Source organism: Protopterus annectens, chromosome 11.part0, assembly GCF_019279795.1.
Source record: "Protopterus annectens isolate FY-2018-M chromosome 11.part0, PAN1.0, whole genome shotgun sequence".
Lineage (NCBI taxonomy): Eukaryota > Metazoa > Chordata > Ceratodontiformes > Protopteridae > Protopterus > Protopterus annectens.
Genome location: NC_056745.1, coordinates 394,739,519 through 394,762,459, shown reverse-complemented (window position 1 = coordinate 394,762,459; position 22,941 = coordinate 394,739,519). Strand labels below are relative to the sequence as shown.

At 36.5% G+C, this 22,941-nt stretch overlaps 1 protein-coding gene across 4 annotated transcripts in view; it reads right to left on the bottom strand.

Moving 5' to 3' along the window:
- The window catches only part of LOC122815412 (serine/threonine-protein kinase PAK 3), a 1,296,647-nt gene that overhangs the window by 513,270 nt on the left and 760,436 nt on the right, over positions 1-22,941 (bottom strand). For 2 of the 4 annotated variants that reach the window (XM_044087883.1, XM_044087884.1), the window contains 2 exons: positions 13,635-13,672; positions 10,920-11,015 (listed from right to left, as the gene is read on the bottom strand). In XM_044087883.1, the coding sequence (XP_043943818.1) occupies positions 10,920-11,015; positions 13,635-13,672 (134 nt within the window). The remainder of the gene's footprint in view (positions 1-10,919; positions 11,016-13,634; positions 13,673-22,941) is intronic. The other 2 variants (XM_044087885.1, XM_044087886.1) reach the window with 1 other exon arrangement.

The window sequence follows — 22,941 nt, the reverse complement described above, 5'->3', positions numbered from 1 at the left end:
GCTAATGAGGAGCTTTGTTTGATATAGATAAGTAGTTTGTTCCAGAGTATGGGTAGTCAGGAATCTATCCCTCCAGCATGTTCTGTTTATTGCAATAACAAGGTTTAGGTCCCTAGAGCATGTAGCTCGGAGGGATTTCTTTAAGTGGAGCATGTCCAACAGCTCTGGGTTTGACATAGCTTTGCATGTTAGGCAGAGATCGCCTCTGAGTAGGCGATATGCAACGGAGTAAAGCTGGAGTTTTTTGAGACGGTCTGCGTAGGGTATCTGTTTGAGGCTGGTAATCCTCTTTGAGAGGTATTTCTGCGGCCTTTCCAGTTGTTGTATATGCCTTGTGAGGTACATACCAAAAGGGGCATTGTACTCTATAATGGGTCTAATGAGTGATGAGTAGAGGGGAACAATGACCTCTTTTTTCCTGGATAAGAAACCTTTTGTGATGAGGTGTGCCACATAGAAGGATTTCCTGACTACTGTGGCGATGCGATTATCAAAGGAGGGACTACTGTCCACCTGTGTCCCAAGGTCTCTTATCACACTTTCAGTGTTAAGTAGACTACCACCTATGTGGTAGCTCATGGGTACAGAGTTTTTACCAAAGGGGATGACAATGTACTTTTTGGCATTGAGCTTGAGACCATGGCTTTGACACCAGGCATCTGTCTCCATGAGGCCCTTTTGTAGGATGTCCACATCATTAGGAGTTTCGATTATGGCTCCTAGTTTGCAGTCATTGTGAATTTCATTAGCCAAAGACCTTCTGTGTTAGCCTGTACTTCAGAAAAGTAGATACCAAACAGGAGAGGACCCAGGACTGAACCCTGTGGTTCTCCACTTGTCACTGGTCTGAAGTCGGATTTGGAGTCTGCTACTTTCACAGTGTGGGTTCTGTCAGTGAACCTTTTGGCAACTCATCTTGTGATATAGGGATTTATACTTAGTTTAGTGGATTTATCTATAATTCCAGAGTGGGGGATGGTGTCAAAAGCCTTGGCGAGATCTAGATAGGCTGTGTGAACCACCTTACCCTTGTCTAGGGCTTTGGTGACTGCTTCAAAGAAGTCTATCAGGTTTAGGAGACCTGATCTGCCTTTTACAAATCCAAACTGGGTGGGGTCCAGAGCTTGGAGATTACCAATGTCTTTGTGTATAAGATCCATGATGATACATTCCATGGCCTTATAAACCAGGCTGGTTAGGCTAATGGGGCAGTAGTTCCCGGGGTCCATGGTGGCTCCCCATTTATGGAGTGGGATAACCATTGCTGTGCACCATTCAGTGGGCACAAAGCCTCAGGTAAGGTTATGATTGAACATCGTGCTTAGGTGGGGTGCCAGTTCATTCTGCAGTTCAAGTAGAACGCAGCCTGAGATGTTGTCAGGTCCCATGGATGCTGTGTCCTTGGCTTTGCAGAGTGTGGTTTTTACCTGTGCAGCTGTGATTACAGGAACTTTGCATTCTTCCGGTATAGAGATGGGCCCTTTAGGGGGTGAGAGGGGAGTAAAGTTAACACTGAACGTATCTGCCAGGATGTTGGCAATATCAGTTGGTTCTGTATATTTAGTGCCATTGTGCTGTAACTCATAGCAGATCTGAGTGTTGCCATTGAGATTCTTGACATAGCTATACAATGCTTTGTGGTTGTCTTTAGAATCAGTGGCGATTTTGTTTTCGTAACTAGGTTTGGAGGATTTTATGAGGGATCTCAGCTTTTTACTGAGGCTGACCAGGGAGTTCCTCCAATCATGGGATTTTACTTTTTTGCAACAGTTTCTTTCTTCTGTTGTAGAGTTTATTTATGGCAGGGGACCCATGTGTGTGTGTGTGTGTGTGTGTGTGTGTGTGTGTGTGTGTGTGTATATATATATATATATATATATATATATATATATATATATTTATATATATATATATATATATATATATATATATATATATATATATATATATATATATATAAAACCTTTTGATCTGGACAAAATGAGAAACTATGACCCGAATTTTACAAAGTTTATTGAAGAAAATAAAAACATCATAAGGTATTTGAGCGCTTTCATTTGTTAGGTAGTGTTACATGGTCGAACTTCTTCAGAAATATAATTCTTAACTTGCAGGTTCATGCATTTAACACTTTTCTCTGGCTCTGATCCATTTTAGTAAGCTTTTTACATTTAAGTTCCCATTCAAGCCTGGGGACATGTCAGCCTGGAGTTTCACATGCCATCTAAGTTCTCTGACTTCCAGCTGGGGGTTGGTATCACCTTTTGATATGGAGGAAATATGGAAATATGACCTGAATTTTACAAAGCTTTATTCAAGAAAATAAAAACATCATAAGATATCTGAGCACTTTTGTTCATTAGGTATTGTTACATGGTCTATATATATAATGTATATATATATATATATATATATATATATATATATATATATATATATATATATAGATGTACAGCTATATATATATATATATATATATATATATATATATAGTTTACTATCATTTTACTGAAGTGGACTCTGTCGAACCCACTTTGGGAGAAGTCTGAAACTCGAATGATGAAAATATCAAACTCAGATATTGCAGAAGTACACATCTCGCCCCTCTCTCCACCCACATTAATGTTTGTTCCTAGGCTGAATTTGGAATGAATGTATTTTGGCTATATCAGAATTTGGCAATGTGACTTTTTATAGACATGAGTTGATGATATGATCATTTGACCGAGTCCACTTCAATAAAATGACAATTAACCTATATATATATATATATATACATACAGATACATACATACGTGTATACATGTAAATATACATAAAAACACAAACAGACACACACACACACACACACACACACACATATATATATATATATATATGGGATCCGTACTCTTTATCGAATATTCATTTCACCGAATGTGAAATGTCTGAGCACACTTCTGTGAAAGTGTTTTTTACCGAAAAAGCACTTCTGCGAAAGTGTGCTTAAATAAGCATGAAAATGTGGGGAGATGGCTGTTGTTGAGATCGTAGCATAGTGGGGATAATGAATATTCCCTTTTCCCCGATGTAGTGCGATTTCAGAATGAGAATATTATAGTAGGGGGTTGCAGGTGGGCTTGCTCCCCTGTATAAATGTGAGTATTGTGTTTTTATATATATATATATTTTTTATTTTGTTTTATAGTTTTTTAACAGGCTTTAGTGAAAGTGCTTTTTCATTTAAAAGCACTTTCATTAAAGTATGTTCAGCCGATGTGGTTTTGGTTGTTTGCGCTTTCGCTCAACAGTACGAGATCCATATATACATATATATATATATATATATATATACACACACACACACACACACACACACACACACACACACACACACACACACACACACCACACACAGACTGACAATGATATATTAAAAAAAGTCTACAAAATAAATGAATGCAATTAATTAATCTTTATCTTTGTAAGTAGTGTTCTAAAATTTTAGAACATGTTGATACTTTTACATAAAGTAAAACTCTGTAGTACCTACTTAAACAACAGAGGACACCAGATGTGAAATTTTAAAAATAAAACAATAGCAATAGTGGTAACATAAATGAAACAGAGAAAGATTGGCTAGCACTTCTAATGCATAAACGTAACAGCTTGTCTGAGCTACCTACGCTCTAGCTCTCAATATCTCTGATGCTGCCCAAACATAGTATGGTATATACTGGTATATTTTAAACAAATACATTCTGAACGTAGTAGCATTCTATCATCATCCTCTGTCCGTAGCATATTACAACAGAATTATTTTATGTTCATGACCAATATAAGCTAAAATAGGTAAAAAAAAGCTTCATACTTAGCCTGACTAAAATTTAAGATGGGCATAGCCTACCACCCTGTTTATCTCATCAAAGGAACAAACCTTGGATGCTGACCACCTTCAGCTGATTCAGCAGATGAAAAGAGAAAATCACTTACAGTATAATAGGTAAATATAAGCAATGGTACACATGAATAAATATTAGAACAAAACAGGCTTACAACAGTTTCAAAGAAGTAAAGCAACAAGTTAAAATACAACAAATTGGTTATACATGTTACTTAAGTGATTTTAATAATTCAGCAAAGAAAATATGTCCAACTGAGTAACTAATATGCTATGCTTAAACAATTGGATCTCATGGTACCTTTTGAAAATGTGCAGCACAGCAGCTTCTCAAAGCCAGCTAGTTAGTAACCATGAATATGTAGAGAAGAAAAAGTGAAAGAATCATGAAGTAAAGCATATCCTAGCAACTACCAGCAGTCCTTGCCTGCAGCTGGACAGAATGGGACAGACAAGATGAGTTACGAGTTTCTAGATAATACATGACTGCACAGACAAGCAGACAAAGCACTAAGGAACTAGTGTAATGTAATCTGATGGCAACATTATGCACCTTTTAATAACCAGACAACAGAGTTCTGAACAAGCCACAAGCACTCAAATCCACTGTCAAGTCTTTGTTATAGGGAGCTACAATAATACAGTTTTGATGAGTGACTACAGCCAGCTGACCAGATGGCATAAGGGGCTTATTTCATAAAACATTCATACATGTTTATGTTGTATTCCGCAACAAAACTAAGTGGAGATCTTTTTTTGTATTTCTTGAGCCCTTTTTTTAAGTTCATTTTAACAGTCTGTATCTGCTTTAGCTGAGGTCTTTTAGTCTATATTAGTAATTTCAGTACATATTTGCACTGCATTTTGCTATTTAAGTGACCTAACTGTTGATGTTTTCTTATGTGTTGAGTGTGCGTCAGGCTAGTTCACAACTTGTATTTGCATTAAAGCATTTCCAGACCAGTCAGCTCAGAGCTAAATGACTAACAGTTTCCTTCCTATGCATCTTCATAAACTCACCGTTAGCTGTTGTCTACCCCTTGTGATGATTTAGCAACATAATTTACTCCCTCTCTCTCTGTATTGGTTGTCTACAAGTGTTTCACTTTAAGCTATTCACCAGGCTAAGTGACCTTTAATATAATTAACAAATCAATCAATTAAAAAATCTGCCTGGTATCTGCCTAAACTGTCTACATATCTTACTCTCTCTGCAGTTAGCACCTATACTATTAAATGCATCTTTGTTGTATACTATTAAATGCATCTTTGTTGTATACTATTAAATGCATCTTTGTTGTATACTATTAAATGCATCTTTGTTGTATACTATTAAATGCATCTTTGTTGTATACTATTAAATGCATCTTTGTTGTATACTATTAAATGCATCTTTGTTGTACTGTCATGATGTCACTCAGATTTTTTTTATTTAAGGAATTGCTGCATTCCTTATAAATAACCTAATGGTAACCATATTTCGTAAACATATTGCTACTGCACAGTTAAGTATCTTACAACTTAAATTGTTAGTTTTGTTCTTACTTTTTAATTACTTTCGCAGAGCTTTTTTCCGTGGGTCTCCACTTAAAAAGTGGCTCTCTGTTTTATGTATTATTTTATGCTTCTGTTTTTATGACTGTTTCATGTATTATTGCAATTCTTGACCTTTTTCTCCCTGGGCATCTGGTAAAAAGGGGTTCCATGCCCATCCGGACTTTCTCTGTAAACAAATGCGAATACATTTAATGACCAATATACGTTAAATACCAGCAATCTATTTGCATCACAGCGTGATGTGATCTCAGAAGGAAATGCTGCTTACAAGATATTTACAGCCTCTGTAGCCGAGTTCTGTCTTTCATTGTCACACCACATTATCCTTGCTTTTTGTTTTATATATTTAAGAATATGCTGCACAAGAACGTGGCATTACAGCAGAACTGCAGCTTGCTTCATGTGAACAGTACAATAAGGCAGGTGTCTTCAGTCACTCAAAACAGACCTGGATCATACCTATGTCAAACTGAATGCACTGAAAAAAAATTCTATATTTTTTCTAAAAAAAGTATTACCTTTTATTAGGCTTCCAAATTAAAAAAGCTATTCTTGATTTTATGAGTTTTTATCACTCTCTATATGCAGTCTGTAATATTAACTGCTTGTACCTCTGTGCAGTACACTGAGTTCCTTGAAATTTTGGTCGGCATAACAAGGGAAACTTTCAATGCACCTCATGAACTACTGAAGGGATATTTGTTTAAAGTCATCAATAAGCCAGACGGATTCTCAGGTGTTTCTGTTCTGGAATACTCCCACATGGAACATTATCCTAGCTATTTATTCTGGTTCTATAAGAGAGCTAATCTCAAGACAATACTTGTCATGGTGATTTTTTTTTCACTCCATTATCTCCCCTGTCCTTGACAGACCCTTACTGTACTTCTGCAGTACTAAAGATTATTGCTTAGAAGCTTTTATTTTTTTTTAAACACCTTTATTGGATTACCACTTTTGACACAGGTACATTTATATTTACATAAAATTAATCAAACTGTACTAACAAGTTAAAATTAACAAACATTATACTTCACATATATTGCTATATATCATATAACCTATGCAACATTACATAAGTTTTTCAATTCCTGCCCCTTTTATTAAACAAGAAACATCTTTATTAAGCAATCACTTATGACACAAGCAATCATACATTTATATAAATGAAAACATATTTTAGTTAAAAACTTAGCATTTCCTGAATGGCCAACAAGTGAAAGGTTAAACCTTAACAAACCATAGGTTCTGGAAGAAAAGGAGGACCAGAAGAGATCCTATTTCTTCCAAAGACCAGCATACTGAGGTGACATTAAATTCAAGACAGATTTTTTTTCAAGTTTTGCCAAAAATAGTCTTTATGACACTGTAAGTTCTAGTGAACATTGCACATCACTACCATGCTAAACGTACTCACTTCTGCTATTTCTTGATGTTTAGTATTATCTTTCTCCTCCATTTGTTTCAATAAATATCTCCTTGACTTCTAGCTTTCATCCTTATTAATGTATCTCTGAATCTCTTGATAAATTCAGAATGCCTCTATTTTATTTTCAAGTGACCTCATCAAAATCTTGTTAAATAAGGCACTGATTCCTCAAGAGAAAATGATCTATCATGCAGTTCAAAAAATGACAGCTAAACATATTGTGACTAACCGCTTAAATTGTTTGCCAACTATGTAATCAAATGAACTGTACCAACTAGTTGGACATTTTATGATGTGTTTTCCTAAGTATCTTCTCCCTCTTTTCTCACTAATGACTAGCCCATATCTAATTTTTTCTACTAGAACATATTTTAGATAACTAGTTTTCATACACACAGTGAAGTGACTGGAAAAGGCAGCATTATTTTCAGGTATACTTGATTATATTGACTCTATATATCACATGTGCATGGATGAGCTTTCTGTTGCCTAGTAGACAACTGCAAAATATCTAACCAAATGTAATATGTTACCCTTGAATTTACCTTACTGGAGAAATACTCCCATCTCCCAATCTCTAAATATACTACATCTGATATCAAACAAACTTTGAGAAAAGGAAATACATGCTTTTAGATTTTCTATAAGTTGGTGAGACCTTAAAGGTATTATGCAATTATGCATGTGATTTTATAGTTTATAAATATATCTATATCTATATATATATATATATATATATATATATATATATATATATATATATATAATATATATATACATACATACATACATATAAATACATATGCTTAGATCTCTCTCTGCATATATATATATATATATATATATATATATATATATTTATATATATATCTCTGTGTGTGTGTATATACATATATATATATATATTTATATATATATATATATATATATATATATATATATATAATAGACAGAGAATAGGAGTAGGGGCAGAATCTTCAAACTGGGCTGGTAGGAAACCCAAGGTCAGTAGCTTGGACTAAAAGAATATGACTTCAATAGACCAAAGTAGGAGCACTATTTTCTATGCTTACCATGCATTTCAGAACTTTTATGTAGTGCAGGGAGGGCCAAGATTTCTCCAAAATCAAGAAAAAGATACACTTCATAAAATTGCCATAGTGCAAGAATCAGTCTTAACAACACTTAGTGATGCTTAAGAAAAGCTTCTTTTGGATCCCTCTGTACTGTTCAGATCAGTATGTATGCAATGGTCTTACAGCAGATAGTCGCAGCTGATAAACAACACAGTAGAAAGTAAAGCAGATTTTAAAAGCTGTTAGCTGCTTTGTTCTTCCATACTTATTAAAGTGCAGGATAATGATAATATCTAGCAACTTTTGAAGCAATTAGCACTACAGAGATTCATTTCATTTCTGTCTGATGTATACTGGACACCACCAGTACTCTGCAGGCTTTCAAAGCCCTGAATATCTGGAAAGCAATCTGTGCTTCTGTATATTTTCTGCAACTGGTAGTACATAGAACAGATAAAGACATATGCACTACAACAAATTATGGATTGGTGTGTGATCATAGTCAGCTTTATGCCGAGATTCATCATTTAAGCTTTGCTCTTGTGGTGAATTTCTAGGCTGCCATGTCTAGAATACATAATAATCTGGTTCTGATCAGACACTCGATCATAATGCTCTATGATACTGTCATTTTTATACACATGTAACATCTTCACTCTTACCAAAACCAAAAAAAGCTTTTTTCAATGGAGCTCTACTACGAGATTTTAAAAGATCCTTTCATTTGTTAAGTTGCTTGTCTCTGCTTACATGCCTGAAAAAGATATGTTTCACCAACAACTCAACTTCAGAAACAACCATCTTGAGTCCCATACTGTTACAGTGACTATATTCTCTGTCTTTTCAAACTTTGGCATGCCAACCTCAGCTATTTCACAAGGGACATATGTGAAATATATTCTTTCTCCCTCCATCAACTTGCTGTTCAGGCAACACTATTTATACAAAAATAGTCTGCTTGTAACTAGTTTCCACATACTTACAGACACAACTCTACAAAATGATTTCCATGTTATTGGGAGCATGCTTTCTATAGCTATTTACTCCAAACTCATAGCAATAATTTTACTCTATATCACTCAGAACTTCAGAGATAACAGTCTCTATCTTGTCATGTTCACTGCCAACAAACTCTCTTATGACCATCATCCTGATTCAAGGAAGTTATTGTCACTCTCTAGCCCTACCTAATAAATACAATATTAGAACATACTGCTCCCTTTAGATTGTACTTATCCAAATACATTGCCAAACTTTTAGGAGACACAAATATTCCACACCAAGTACTTCCTGGGTATGAGAGCCTTAAGTTACATACATTATTTAAAAGCTTTAATACTTTGGTCTGTCTCATATAGGGACTTGCATGGTGACCTGTACTTGGCCTGTAAGGATATTAAAGATTCAGTGTGTTCTTGTCCCCCTACATCTTAAAAACAAAAGAAATCTCTCTTACATACATTGGAAGGAACTAAATTTCAGTTGCACTATTAACAGAATAGACACATCTCCCAAAGCATTTGCATCATATATAGTATATTCCCAATCCTTTTCACATGCAGGAGTTCTATAACTGTATTTATAATTAATATGGGATGTGTTGATATGGAGCCATAAGCTCACCATTCGTACCATCTTCTCAAACTATTATAGACAGATGGTGTATGTAGTTGGTACTTCAGTAGTTAATCTCTTAGTGGCTTGTTTAACAAATTACTTAATATCAGTGTATAAGCCTTTCCACCGCCATCCTACTGAAGTTCAGATTTTTAGATATCTTGAAGTCTGAATCAACAGAACCCCATTTTTTTCAATGCTGAATCAGCTACCAGTCTCTGCAGATCTGGAAATTATTTATGTTTCCTTTAAATGATTTACATAAGAGGATACCCACCAAATCAGGAAATAGTCAGCATTCCTAAAATTTAAATATTTTCCTTGAGTAATAGATCTTGCTTCCCCTCAGAATAAAAACATAAACTAATATGTCTTTAAACAAAGATGCAAACTTATCTATCAAATGATGTAGGGAGCTTTTCTGCTTAGTTCTCCAAAAGTTAAATTCTAACCAATATATTTTCTATATGGCTTAACTGCCTTGTATATAACCTGCTCCATGGTTTGTCTCTAGCTTCCTCCAGTTTTTAAAAAAAATCATTAAAAACTTATTTTGTTAGCAACTAAGACCACAGAACTGTAGTGTACTAGTTCTCACAACACTTTCTTTTGCCCATTAATACTGGTGAAAATGCTCAGCCATAAGAACCTTTCTGTGAAATTCATTATTTCCTGTATTCCAATGTAAGAACTGCCTTACATAGTACAGAATTACCACTTGTTATCTGGAACGTGGCTGATTATAAAAATTGTTCTTGAATTAAACTCTTCCAAATTTACCTACAGCACATTTAGTTGGACGTTATTTAAAAACAATATATATATATATATGTGCATGTGTGTGTGTGTGTGTGTGTGTGTGTGTGTGTGTGTGTGTGTGTGTATGTATTTGCATGTACACAGGTATATAAACTGTACTTATGTGTGCTATGAGTATGAACAATTTCTTAGAATAGATTTGTCTTCCTGACAGCTGTTTCTTTTTGCTTTATCATGTATTGCAACTTTGCACTTCTGTCTCATACCTAGGATGTGCCTGAAAAGGGTCTATGAAACAACCCACTTACCAAGCTTCAAATAATTTCAAATAATTTAATTAACAGACTCTTGTTATTAATTTAGAGATGCACACTGCACAGTTAAAAGTAGAGTACAAATATGCAATATTTTATGGCAGAGCAGAATTCCAAGGCACTCATGAGCAAAGAAACACTGAAATTATAACAATGAAATGCTTTAAATCTACAACATGGGCAAGAAGGCTGCAGTGCAAATGAACAGGATGCTACAGTGCAATGGAAGGGGAACAATAAAAAGAAGCAGGGAGGTGATATTTCCGATGTCACAAGCTGCCCCTCACCTGGAATGTTGTACATAGTTCTGGAGGCCACACTTGTGGAAACACCATAACAGAACCGAGGCTGGGCAAAGAAAGATGACTGTGATGATCTATGGGCTGAGGAAAAAAACATAAGAGGAAAGTTTCAGGGAATTTAAACATGTACACCCTGGAGCAAGAAGGAAGGAAGCAGGGAATGATATATCTGTGCAAATATCTCCAAGGGACTTGACAAGTTGCAAAACAATTAATTACTTCACATAAGTTCAACCACAAAGGGAAATATAATAATCCAGTCAGGGATAATATTTGAAAGGGACTTCTACAAGTAATTTTCATTAAAATGTATGCACACATGTTTATGAAGTAGTCCATGTCAGAACAACAGCAACACCAGGTGTAGGTAATAAGGATAAACGGAAAGGGTAAGGGTAGGCATGAGAATTTAGGGAAGGGAGGGATATGACCAATAGGGACATTCTATACTTTTTTATGGCTGACAGGGACTACATAGAAAAGAAATAAATTTTCTGCAATTACATTTTTCATTTCTTTTTTCATTTGATGATATATAATTATTGAGAATTTACTGTCATTGCATAATGAAGCTAGGCACACACACACACACACACACACACACACACACACACACACACACACACACACACACACACACACACACACACACACACACACACACACACACACACACACACACACACACACACTTGTTCAAACTTGCCGTTCAACACACCTCATCCAAATGACTTTAGGCTAGCAAGGAGTTGTTTACTGCTCCCTACAGTTATACTGCAAGACAGATGCCTATGAATTTTATTGTGTGATAACATGTAGCTTCTCAAACTCTTTATACAAAACATGCAAAGACATCAAAGCAGCAATGGAAGGAAAAAAAACATGTCTGCCAAACTATATGACCTTTGAACCTCTTCTAATTGGTAAGCCTGATGTAAACCTCTACTGACCCCCCCCCCCCATTAGGTACTAAGGCCATGCAGGCAGCTAAGACAGCAAGACTCGCTCACTAAGGAAGAAGGGCAGGTCAGTGCTTCAGATGGGAGAGTTATTTTTTGTATCATCACATTTGCTAACTATATGTAACTTAATTTTTTTATATTCATTAACAGTTTTCCAGCATACATCACAGCCAGTTCTTATGCCATCCTAATCACCAAACAGATGTGAAAACTGTTATCTCTAAGTTAGACACACAGATCTGCGCTTTTACTTCTGCATTTTTTTTAATATTCACATAAACTACCTAAATTTGTTTTTATCTTCTGACTGTGTTTGCAGCAGTGGCTTACAACTATTTTTGAGAGTACAGAAGCATTCCACTTGTCAAATGCATTTTAAGAAAATCTTATATTTGAAAGGTTTATGTCTAAAGCCAAAATAAAATATTTACCAAATGAAAATAGACAAGCAATAAAACTTACAAAGAGGAATAAACAAAGAAACGGTAGCCATTTATTTATAAGATGGCTGTGTTGTAATGGTCTGTTTAACAAACTACCAAATATGAATGATTAAACCTTTCCACTGCATTCTCATATAAGAGAAATCGAAATATAGGAAAAGATAAAACTTGGTCTTATTTTATCAGACATGTTAATCCAGATTTTAAGTGTGGCATCTATACTAAATACATTTCTTAAATTTTAGTTTCAAAACTTATTGTCACCACATCCCTGGGATCTGTAGCAAAATTCTTCTGGGACACCATCGTTTTCATTACATCAAATAAACGATTGTACACATAACATAAAAGACAGTGTGCTAACTTTCAGTATTAAATGCTCATAATTATATGCTGTATACTTAAAAACAAACATAAAGACAGTATTCAGTATTTCGTAACAAATAAGCCATCCAGTGTTCTTAATGGTGTTACTTCACTGTACATTTCCTATAACCTATGGTGAGTGGGTGCATGTGCATTCACCCTAGACAGATAGACAGACAGAAACACAAAAAAGCTATCCACGTATTTCTTTATATGTATGCAAATCTGAATTGATATGTAAAGTAAGCAAGTATAAGCACTGGGTTCATTCTTAAGTCTCCCTTGATGTTATGACATACAGATTGTAATATAGACTCTTTCTACTGTGGGCCAGATCCAATAAAGACTACACTAAGTGTATACAATATGTAGTCAATAAAATTCTTATCATTTTTTTTTGTTTTCTAGTCACTCAGAAAGGTTACACTAAGTGTACATGTAGTCTACACTTTGTGATAACTTTATGAATCCCTCTCAATATTTAAAGCAAGAATATCAGTAAGAAAAACTAAACTTGGGAGGAAGAAGGTGTGAGTTATGTCTGTGTCAGAGCAGTATACACTTAGTGTAGGCTTTATTGAATCTGGCCCTCTGTTTATTTCTTCCTTAATGTCAAAACAAGCACTATGCCTGTTAGTCCCAGAATTGTTAAGTATCTGCTTAGTAACATATATGCTGCACAAGTGAATAAATGTATAGATTAAATATATAACATTTTCTGTCATATTGTGTTGTTCCTCTAGGTCTCCTGATCTCAGTATTTTCAGCTCCCCTAACTCAATCTTAAAATGTGTTTCATTACATAATGTATATTTTTATTGCAAAAATGCTTGTGAAAATATGAGTTAAGTAAAATACACCACAGAGTGTATGCAAATACTGTTCTTGGAATAATTTTATTGACAATTTTATACAATGCTATAACTTACCAGAGCATTGGCTGCTATGTATCCATGTGCACTTTTATCTGTAAAATGAAAACACACAAAATAAGTAAACTTTCTTTAGCAGTAAAACCATACAAGTGGAGTTTCTTTAACAATACACTCCTAAACAAGATTGTTTAGTATTTGAAGCAAGAGGTTCTGGCTCCTGATATACAGGTCAGACTGCCTGCCTCAGAGATGATATCATCTTATTTTCTTATTAACATTTCATTACCCAGGTTAACCAACTTAAAAGAGACCATTACTAGTGGAGGACTAGAAGAAGGCATTATGACTTACAGATACCAGGACATTTGATATATTGTAATGGGTGAGACAATTACTATAACAGACTGCATTCGTTAACACATTACTGTAGACCCATAGCACAACACTACAGAAAAAGTAAATGTCAATTTCTTAGCAAGTTTGGATTTATGCTTAATACTTGGAAAGCTAGTCTACTGATAACCATAATGACATTAATTTAAATAAGAAGCCTTTAGAACATCCAAGACATCACAGAATAATAATTAACCACAAAAAAGGGGGAGCCACATAGGAACGATCAGATGAAAGTCTTTCGCAGCACTACTCAGATGAAAATGTTTCTGCATGAAAAAATCTGACTTAAGTTCATAACAAACCACTCGGTGTTAGTTGGACACTGTTACATTATAAAGGGAGACAGAAGATTAAAATTATATAGAAGTGTTCAGAAAATAACTGTGTAACTCAGTTATTCTGTTCTTTTTATGCAGCAGGATAACTTTGACCAACCTTTGCTATAGGGACTATCTGTCATATTCAGACTTAAGTTTAGTACTGAACTCCAAGACATTTCATTAAAGAGTATCACTGCTCCTTATTAAAGAATGGTGGTATTATTAACTGCATAATTAACTGCACGGGAAAATATTTGGCAAGCATTTAAATTAATAACAGAAAACAAATACATGGTGCTAAAACAACAAAACAGCATATATCAATAAAAGAGAGGAAAAATACAGGTAAAATAAGGTAATCATCTGTAATGTCAGGATATTAGGTGGCAGAATTATTTAGTCATATATGGACATTTTTATGAAGCGTTTATATTAGAAACATTACACATGTATTACCTCCAACAGATATGGTTGGCAGTACAATGGCAAGAAAGAAAAGGAAAAGCTTTGTACATTGTTGAGAAAATGGAGGAATGCAAAAGTGCTGATGAGATACGAAGTCATAACATCATCACTCGATAGCTGCGTAGGTCATAGTTAAGCATGAAGAATAAGGAGGGCAGAAATGGGTTCAGATAACACCTGAAAGTAGGACATTTTAAGAAGGACTCACAAAAACATGAAATATTTTCTCAATATACATTGTTCACTGTAGATTAACAAATGGATTGCAACAGATGAATGAACATTTGGTACAGAGTAAGCTCAGCAGCACCAGCAAAGAGAATGCTTGTAGTACTCAGCTGGACTCCCTGGACCACAGTTGTCCATCATTGTATCATTCATGACTCCTTACAATAATACAACAAAAAGAGAATTCTTATGCCAAAAAAGGAATGTGTTCACTGCTGTGACGAGTGTCATTTTGTAACTATACAAGAACACATGTTATACAATAAATGAGTGTAAGGAAATTATGATGGTCATGTGCTCTATTCCCATGATACACAGCACTTGCCATGAATTAATATGCTTAGGCATTTGACTGTAGTCTAACATGACAGGGTATATATAGGCTCTTGGGATCATCTGTATATATATACATATATATATATATATATATATATATGTGTGTGTGTGTGTGTGTGTGTGTGTGTGTGTGTGTGTGTGTGTGTGTGTGTGTGTGTGTGTGTGTGTGTGTGTGTGTGTATGTGTATATATATATATATATATATATATATATATATATATATATATATATATATATAGTCATGCAGTCATGATTTCTCTGTGTCTTTCCCTATGCCAATGCTGCCTTTCTTCCTCTGCAGCTGTATGCAGTCGTTTCCCTTCCTCGTTTGTGGCTTCTTGTTCTCTCATTATTCTCCTACTTTGACTTTCAGGCATATCTTCTCCATCTCTACTCTTTTTTGTTCAATTCAAGATGCATTTTAAAGTCATCTGGGGCTGTACTGGATGTCCATTTTACTGTATGCTACATACCTACTGCACCTGATATGCTTTTTCCAGATTCAGTTAACTAAATATCAACTGCTCAAAAGACAGCTATTAACTCTGCCTTGGACAGACTAGTATGGGAGAATTCTTTTCACTTTTACTCTTTTCCAGTTGTGTCACTGACATTTTTACATATGGTTCAGTGCTTTCTCTACCTATTTTCTAACAAATCTGACTAAAATAAAACAAAATGCTTTGCAAAGTGTATTTATGTATGTTTGTGCCTGCTAGGAAATGCAAACCTCTTAGTGACAAAACTGTCATTTAAACTACACAAGGCTGGCCTACAACACATGAAAATCACAGCATAGAAACAAGTTATATGTTCATAGGTTCATACTAGGCTATCTGCCCTAGGGCATTTATAAGCCTAGCCAGAGTGTGTTTGGCTTTCGCCACCCATTTTAAAATAATTTTGCTATGCCCTTTTTCGAGGTTAGTATACTGTGCCTCTGTCTAACAGTGACACAGAAGTGATACCCGGGGTAAACCTACGATCTCCCATCCACTCATCAAGAATCCTCTTGAAGAGAGTCAATGAAGGACTCTGCCTAACCTGGACTGGGATTTTATTCCAGAGTGAAGGGAGCCTTTGGGTTATGAATCTGTCCCTCCAGCATGTCCTATCTATTTCAGTGCTGAGGTTCAAGTCTCTCGAGCGCGTAGCTCGATGGGATTTGGATTTTCTGAGGTGCAGCATGTCCATTAATTCCGGGTTGGACATGGCTTTATACGTCAGGCACAGATCGCCTCTGAGCAGGCGGTATGCCACTGAGTAGAGCTGGAGTTTCTTTAACCGGGCAGCATATGGCATCTGCTTGAGCCCTTTGATCCTCTTGGTGAGGTACTTTTGGGGTCTTTCCAGTTGCTGCAGTTGTCTGGTAAGGTACATCCCAAAAGGGGAATTGTACTCAATTATGGGCCTGATGAGGGATGAGTAAAGAGGCACGATGACCTCCCCTGATCTAGATGTGAATCCCTTCATGATTAGGTGGGCTACATAAAATGTTTTTCTAACCACTTTGGCCACATGGTTGTCAAATGAGAGATTGCTATCAACTTGGGTCCCCAGGTCCCTAATTACTTCTTCTGTACTTAATGGATTACCACCTATGTGGTAATTTGTGGGCACTTTGTTTTTGCCAAAGGGGATGACTATACACTTTTTGGCATTTAGCTTGAGGCCATGGCTCTGGCACCAGTTGTCTGTTTCTATGAGGTCCTTTTGGAGGATGCTTGTGTGGGCTGGAATGTCGATTATGGCACCCAGTTTGCAGTCATCTGCAAACTTGGTCAGCCACAGTCCTTCCGTGTTGGCCTATACCTCCGAGAAATATATACCGAACAAGAGAGGTCCCAGGACTGAGTTGTGGGACGCCACTTGTAACTGGTTTGGAGTCTGACATGGCTCCAGCAATTCTAACCATGTGGGTTCTGTCCTTGAGCCAGTTTGCAACACATCTAGTGACATAGGGGTTTATATTTAAGCTGGTGAGCTTATCTATAATGCCCGAGTGGGGTATTGTATCGAAGGCTTTTGCGAGGTCCAGATAGGCTGTGTGGACCACCTTCCCCTTGTCAATGGCCTTAGTGACTGTTTCAAAGAAATCAACCAGGTTTAAGAGGCAGGATCTTCCCTTAACAAAGCCGAACTGGGTAGGATCCAGTGTCTGTAGGTCCCCAATATCTTTATTTATGAGGTCCATGATGATCATTTCCATAGCTTTGCAGACCAAGCTAGTCAGGCTTATGGGGCGATAGTTTCCAGGATCCGTTGAGGCACCACCTTTGTGGAGAGGGACCACTGTTGCTGTACGCCACTCTTTGGGTACATATCCTGTAGTAAGGCTGAGATTGAACAGTAGTTTTATGTTTGGGTTTAGCTTTTCTTGGAGTTCATGTAGGACGCAGCCCAGGACACCGTCTGGTCCCATTGATGCTGTGTTTTTTGATTTGGAGAGGGTAGCTCTTACCTGAGCATCTGAGATGTCAGGGGGGCAGCACTCTGCTGGGATAGATATTTGCCCTTTTGGTGGGGAGGGGGGGGAGAAGTTTGCGCTGAACCTGTCAGCTAGGATGTTGGCAATGTCTGTGGGTTCGATGTATTTTTTTGTCATTTTGGACTAATTCTGAGCATATCTGGGAATTCCCACCCAGGTTCCTAACATAACTAAAGAAAGCCTTGTGATTATCCTTAGTGTCCTGTGCAATTTTTCTCTCAAAGCTGGCCTTAGACGATTTTATTAGTGCCCGTAGTTTTTTGCTAATACTGATCATAGATGCCTTCCCTTTTTGGGATTTTGCTCTATCATGTAGTAACTTACTTAGTGATGGTCAATGGTATAGTCTTACAAACTTCATAGACTACCCCAAATTAATATGTAAATGCATTGGCCTGTAATCCTACCAGATGCCACCATTTAACATGTGCTAGTCAAGGTCTACATTTCATGATACACACTGCTGACCACCAATTAATATGACAGTCAGGGACTGTGGTCTCCAGATGTGTATCGCTGACCACCAAGTAATACTAAATAGGGAACCAGCCTTAAGAGCATATAGCAAACACATGCTGAAGTTTTGGGTTATGAACAACACCTGCAACACCGAAATCTGTCTTATGCTGGAGAACTGCAGAGTAGAGTTATAATCAAGGATTACATCATCTTGCTGTAAGTACAGTGCTTCCACTGCAACCCTCCCAACAGCAGCTGAAACCTGGTATCAAATATTTTACATACATAACACACAGAATATTTTCCATGGGTGGGGCTAATGATACCTCTCTAGTGGCAGTGCTCCATCCTTGTCTTTATAGCAGCACTGCACTGGCTAGAGCAATCTAGGAGTCCAATCACATAATTACTATGCACTGAGAATGAAGCAAATAGAATGCAATCATGTGCTAGCTATGCCTAAAGCAGTCACCTTTGAAAAGCAGATGTTAGCAGTTAATAATTCACCAATATTGTGCCAATAATGTTATGTGCTAATAATCATACCACCAAGAACATGCTTTTCTATTGGCATAACAAAGAAGGATAATTACTTAGAATTATGCTATAGACCTAGAAAAAAACAAATAAATATACAAACAAGCACATGATGCACTATGAACAATAAAATTAAAGGTTTTAAATAGACGGCAACAGATAAGCACTAAAGCTAAATTATCCTAATATCCTGCTATTCTGAGGCTGAGGATGAAACTGGTCACTTGTGATGGTGTTTTACCTTGGTGAACATTTTTTAAATAACTAAATATACCACTAATGACAGATTTCTTTAATCTACCACTGACTTTCTGTATTCATTTAACACTGCAAGTGGCACACAGGTTAAACAAAATTGAGCTTACTGACCCTGAAAAAAGCAGGTCATATTTACTTTTTGCTGCTGACTATGCAACTGTCCTTTATTGCTTCCAAACTTGATTAGTATCCATCAAGTATATAGTCCAAATGAAGAAGAAATTACAGTAGTCCTGCCTCATTATATTTTTCAGGTTAGAAATTTCAAATCTGAACAACAGTCCAAACAAAGACGAAAGCACAGTAGTCCTAGTTCAGCACTTCCTATAGTTTATACATTCCATACATGAGCAAACTGTTTCTGTTTTAAAACTTAACTGCTTAGAGCATACAGAGTCCTTTATGAAAGAAAGCAATGCAGCCTTGAACAAGGTTTAATGTTTGTATGTGCCTGAAAATAGTTCCATTCTGGCTCACACAGCTGTATTTCCACTGAATGAACAGCTATATATTTTACACATCTTTTTCTGCATGCTGCATCTGTGTTATCTCTACCAAAAGGAACAGTTACATTCTTTATACAACACTAAACAGAAATTGTAAGTCTTAAAAGACATGTGAATGATATCCCCTTCATGATGTGCTAAGGAATATTATTCTCATTCTTCAGATACAGAAAGTTGGGGAGTGAGGGTCAAGTTTCAATAAAAAAAAAAATATATATATATATATATATATATATATATATATATATATATATATATATATATATACATATGAAAAGTAAGCCTGAAAGAGCCAGCGCTGGGGGTGCACTAGGATAAAGCCGTAAATATAGCCCAGGTGACCTAAGTGGTTTGGGCACTTGGAGCATGGCACAGGTGCAGACAATTGGGCATACCCATACTGGGGGAAAGGATAGTTGTTCCATGACTGAAGAGTGACATGGCTCTAATAACAGTGTCTCAGGTGGAGAGTACAAAGACAAATGTTTTCAGTCTATATACTTTGAAAGTAGAGGGAATCCTTGGCAGCCTAAGTCTGAAAGTTCAACAGATTTTTTTTTTCAGTAAGTGGGAAGAGAACTGGATCAATATGAAGCAGACCAAATCCTGACGTTGAATTCACAAATGCCTTCACCCTTACATAGAAAATGTTTACATAGAAATATGTTCATAAACATCTTTTTTTAACCCTCAGACTGTAGCAAGCACACACCTTTTGGTACTGACTCAGCACTGAAGATGCCTTCAACTGCCCACTGGTTCTTGCAGAAACACTGTTTGGTCTTGCCTGAGGAAGAAGGCTTATTTTAAGGGTTTTAGAAGGGCAGGCAGTTACTTTTGGGAGATTCTTGATATATTTTATGAAGCATTGTTATAAGTAAACCGCACAATATGTTAGTACCCCAATCATTCTTTTTAGTTATACTTACAGCTACAATGGTAAGGGTTGCACAAAACTGGAAACCAACTGCCCCTCAAGTAGTGGCAGATTGTTGGATTGTACTGGACCAGAAACAAGCACAGACAGGTCAGGTAGTGAACAGGTGAGGGATATTTTACAACATCTTGAATCACTGTGCACAGTATCTTCGAGTCAGAATCAACTATTAGTTTGTCTCTATCCCCTCCATGAGAAGGGATGCCAGATAGCGGAGAAGACCAGGGAGGGATGGCCATTACAGACTAACCTAAGCTTATTTTACTCAAGGTCTATCTGAGTCATTATGCAGGAATAATTACTGAAACATCTTTCCTTTGGCTTTCTCTTGCATGAAAGTCAATTTTAGTTTTCCTTTTTGAGAATTGCATTGTTCTGCCGTTTTTGCTGCTGTATCCTCCTTTAAATGTAACAATGCTGTTCTTACATGGGTGTGCCATTTCTATTTAAAACTGTTATATGCGTGTTTACATAATCCAAGAGAGGATACTACTATATAATATCCTATATAATACTATATAAGATGCAGTTGTAAGTACAGCAAGGGATGGTGTACATTCCTGTATAAGAGAGGCATTACCTTATCTATAATCTAGGTTTAGTGTAAGCAGGTGAGTAAAGGAATGTTAATAAATTTTAATTTACTGTTAGTGGTTAATGATATTATCAATGTACGTGAGACCAAGTTTATCAGTTGCTCTCTTTCCTCGTGCCTTCTCTGATACTGATAAAGGCCTTGTACTATAACTGGTTTATCTGTGAGAGTATGGACCAAAAATAAAATCTATTGCATTGTACTTGAGTACTGTGGTGTTTACATTTGTGCTGGATGTCATTGTTATACTTATGATTGCCCATTCATTCATCCAGGTTATGCTTAATGATGGTCAGTGTGCTTCTTTCCTTTACATATAAAGGAAGCCCATTCCATAAAAGAAGGAGAGATATCTAGCTCACCAACTGGTCCTATTTATAGTTCAGTGGAAGATTAGACTTACTGAGTGGGTGCTCATGGTGTTATTTGCTTTGTGTAGCTGCAGGGGGGTCACAAAAGACTGGATTCTCCAAGCTTCTTTATATTAGACAGATGTCCCTTCTTAAGAACAAATAAAAAGAAAAGAGAAGGAAAACTTTATGGAGATCAGTGTAGTAAAAGGAATATATGCTCTTGATTGCCTTAATGAGGAAACACTGTGATCTGGGTTATATCCTTAGGCAAATATATACTGAAAGGGTATTATACTCTGCCCTGTTATGGATCTGATGGTGTACCAACTGGACAACCAATCACTTTTATCGGCAAGCCAGGATATATGCCTGGTTAAGTGAGTTGCTCATGGTCACACAGTAGGGGAAATGAGAAGTAAGGGCATCAAACCAGTACCGCAGGACTACATTTCACAGTCTTAACCCTCTGTGCCAACTGCCAGATGGATGAAAACGTCCTTATATTTAGAGGATATATCTTTGCTGATCAAAATAAAATGGTTTTCTAATGACTATGGATACATGGTGATCAAAGTACGCAGGTCCCTAATGACTGAGGCAGCAGAGTCACATATGCTGTAGTTGCATGAGTGATCAGGTTTGAAAAATGACAGAATGTTGTATTTTTTGGACAGACTTTATTTGCTGGTGTGTGTTAAGAGCCATTCTGGAGAAATGGAAAGTAAGAAGAGGAGGTTATGATAGCTCTCTTACATTCAGGCAAAAAAATGGTTAGTGACAGTACCTTGATGTTGACCTTGACAGCAGGGTGGTAAATACCAAAGAGAAGTCTCTTTGGGACTCCACTGGTAACTACTCGTTTGGATGACAGTGTGCCTCCAAGGCTAGTAGAATGGGTTCTTTCAGTAAGCCAGTTTGCCATCTACTGGGTAGCATTGGGATTTCCATTAAGTGTGATTAGCTTTTTGGCAATGCCAGAATGTGAGATAGTATCAAATACCTCGTCCAGGTCCAGGTAAGTAGTAAGAAATTATTTGTCTGTGACTAATACAACAAAGACTATTCAAAGAATTCCACAAGGCTCAGGATGCAAACTTTGCCTTTAACAAACCCAAACAAGCTTGGGTCAAGGACTTGTAGATGGCCTATGTGTTTCTTAATAAGTTCCATAATGATGCATTTCATTGCTTTACAGGTAAAGCAGATGCGGCGTACATGTCTATAGTTTTCAGAAGGATGACAACAGCAGTTCCTCTCACCTGTAGGTTCCGAGTTTTGGGGATTGTAAGCTTTTGCTTACATAGGGTCGATGAATTAGCATTCACTTTTTTAAGCGTTCGCTGATTCAATATAAACCCTTTATTTATACTAGAGTTATACCATGGGGATTTTTGACACTATATCTGTGTCTTACGGGAAATTATATATCAATATATGCTTTGAGGTATTTAGACTTTATCAATAAATATGGTATGTGTTAGA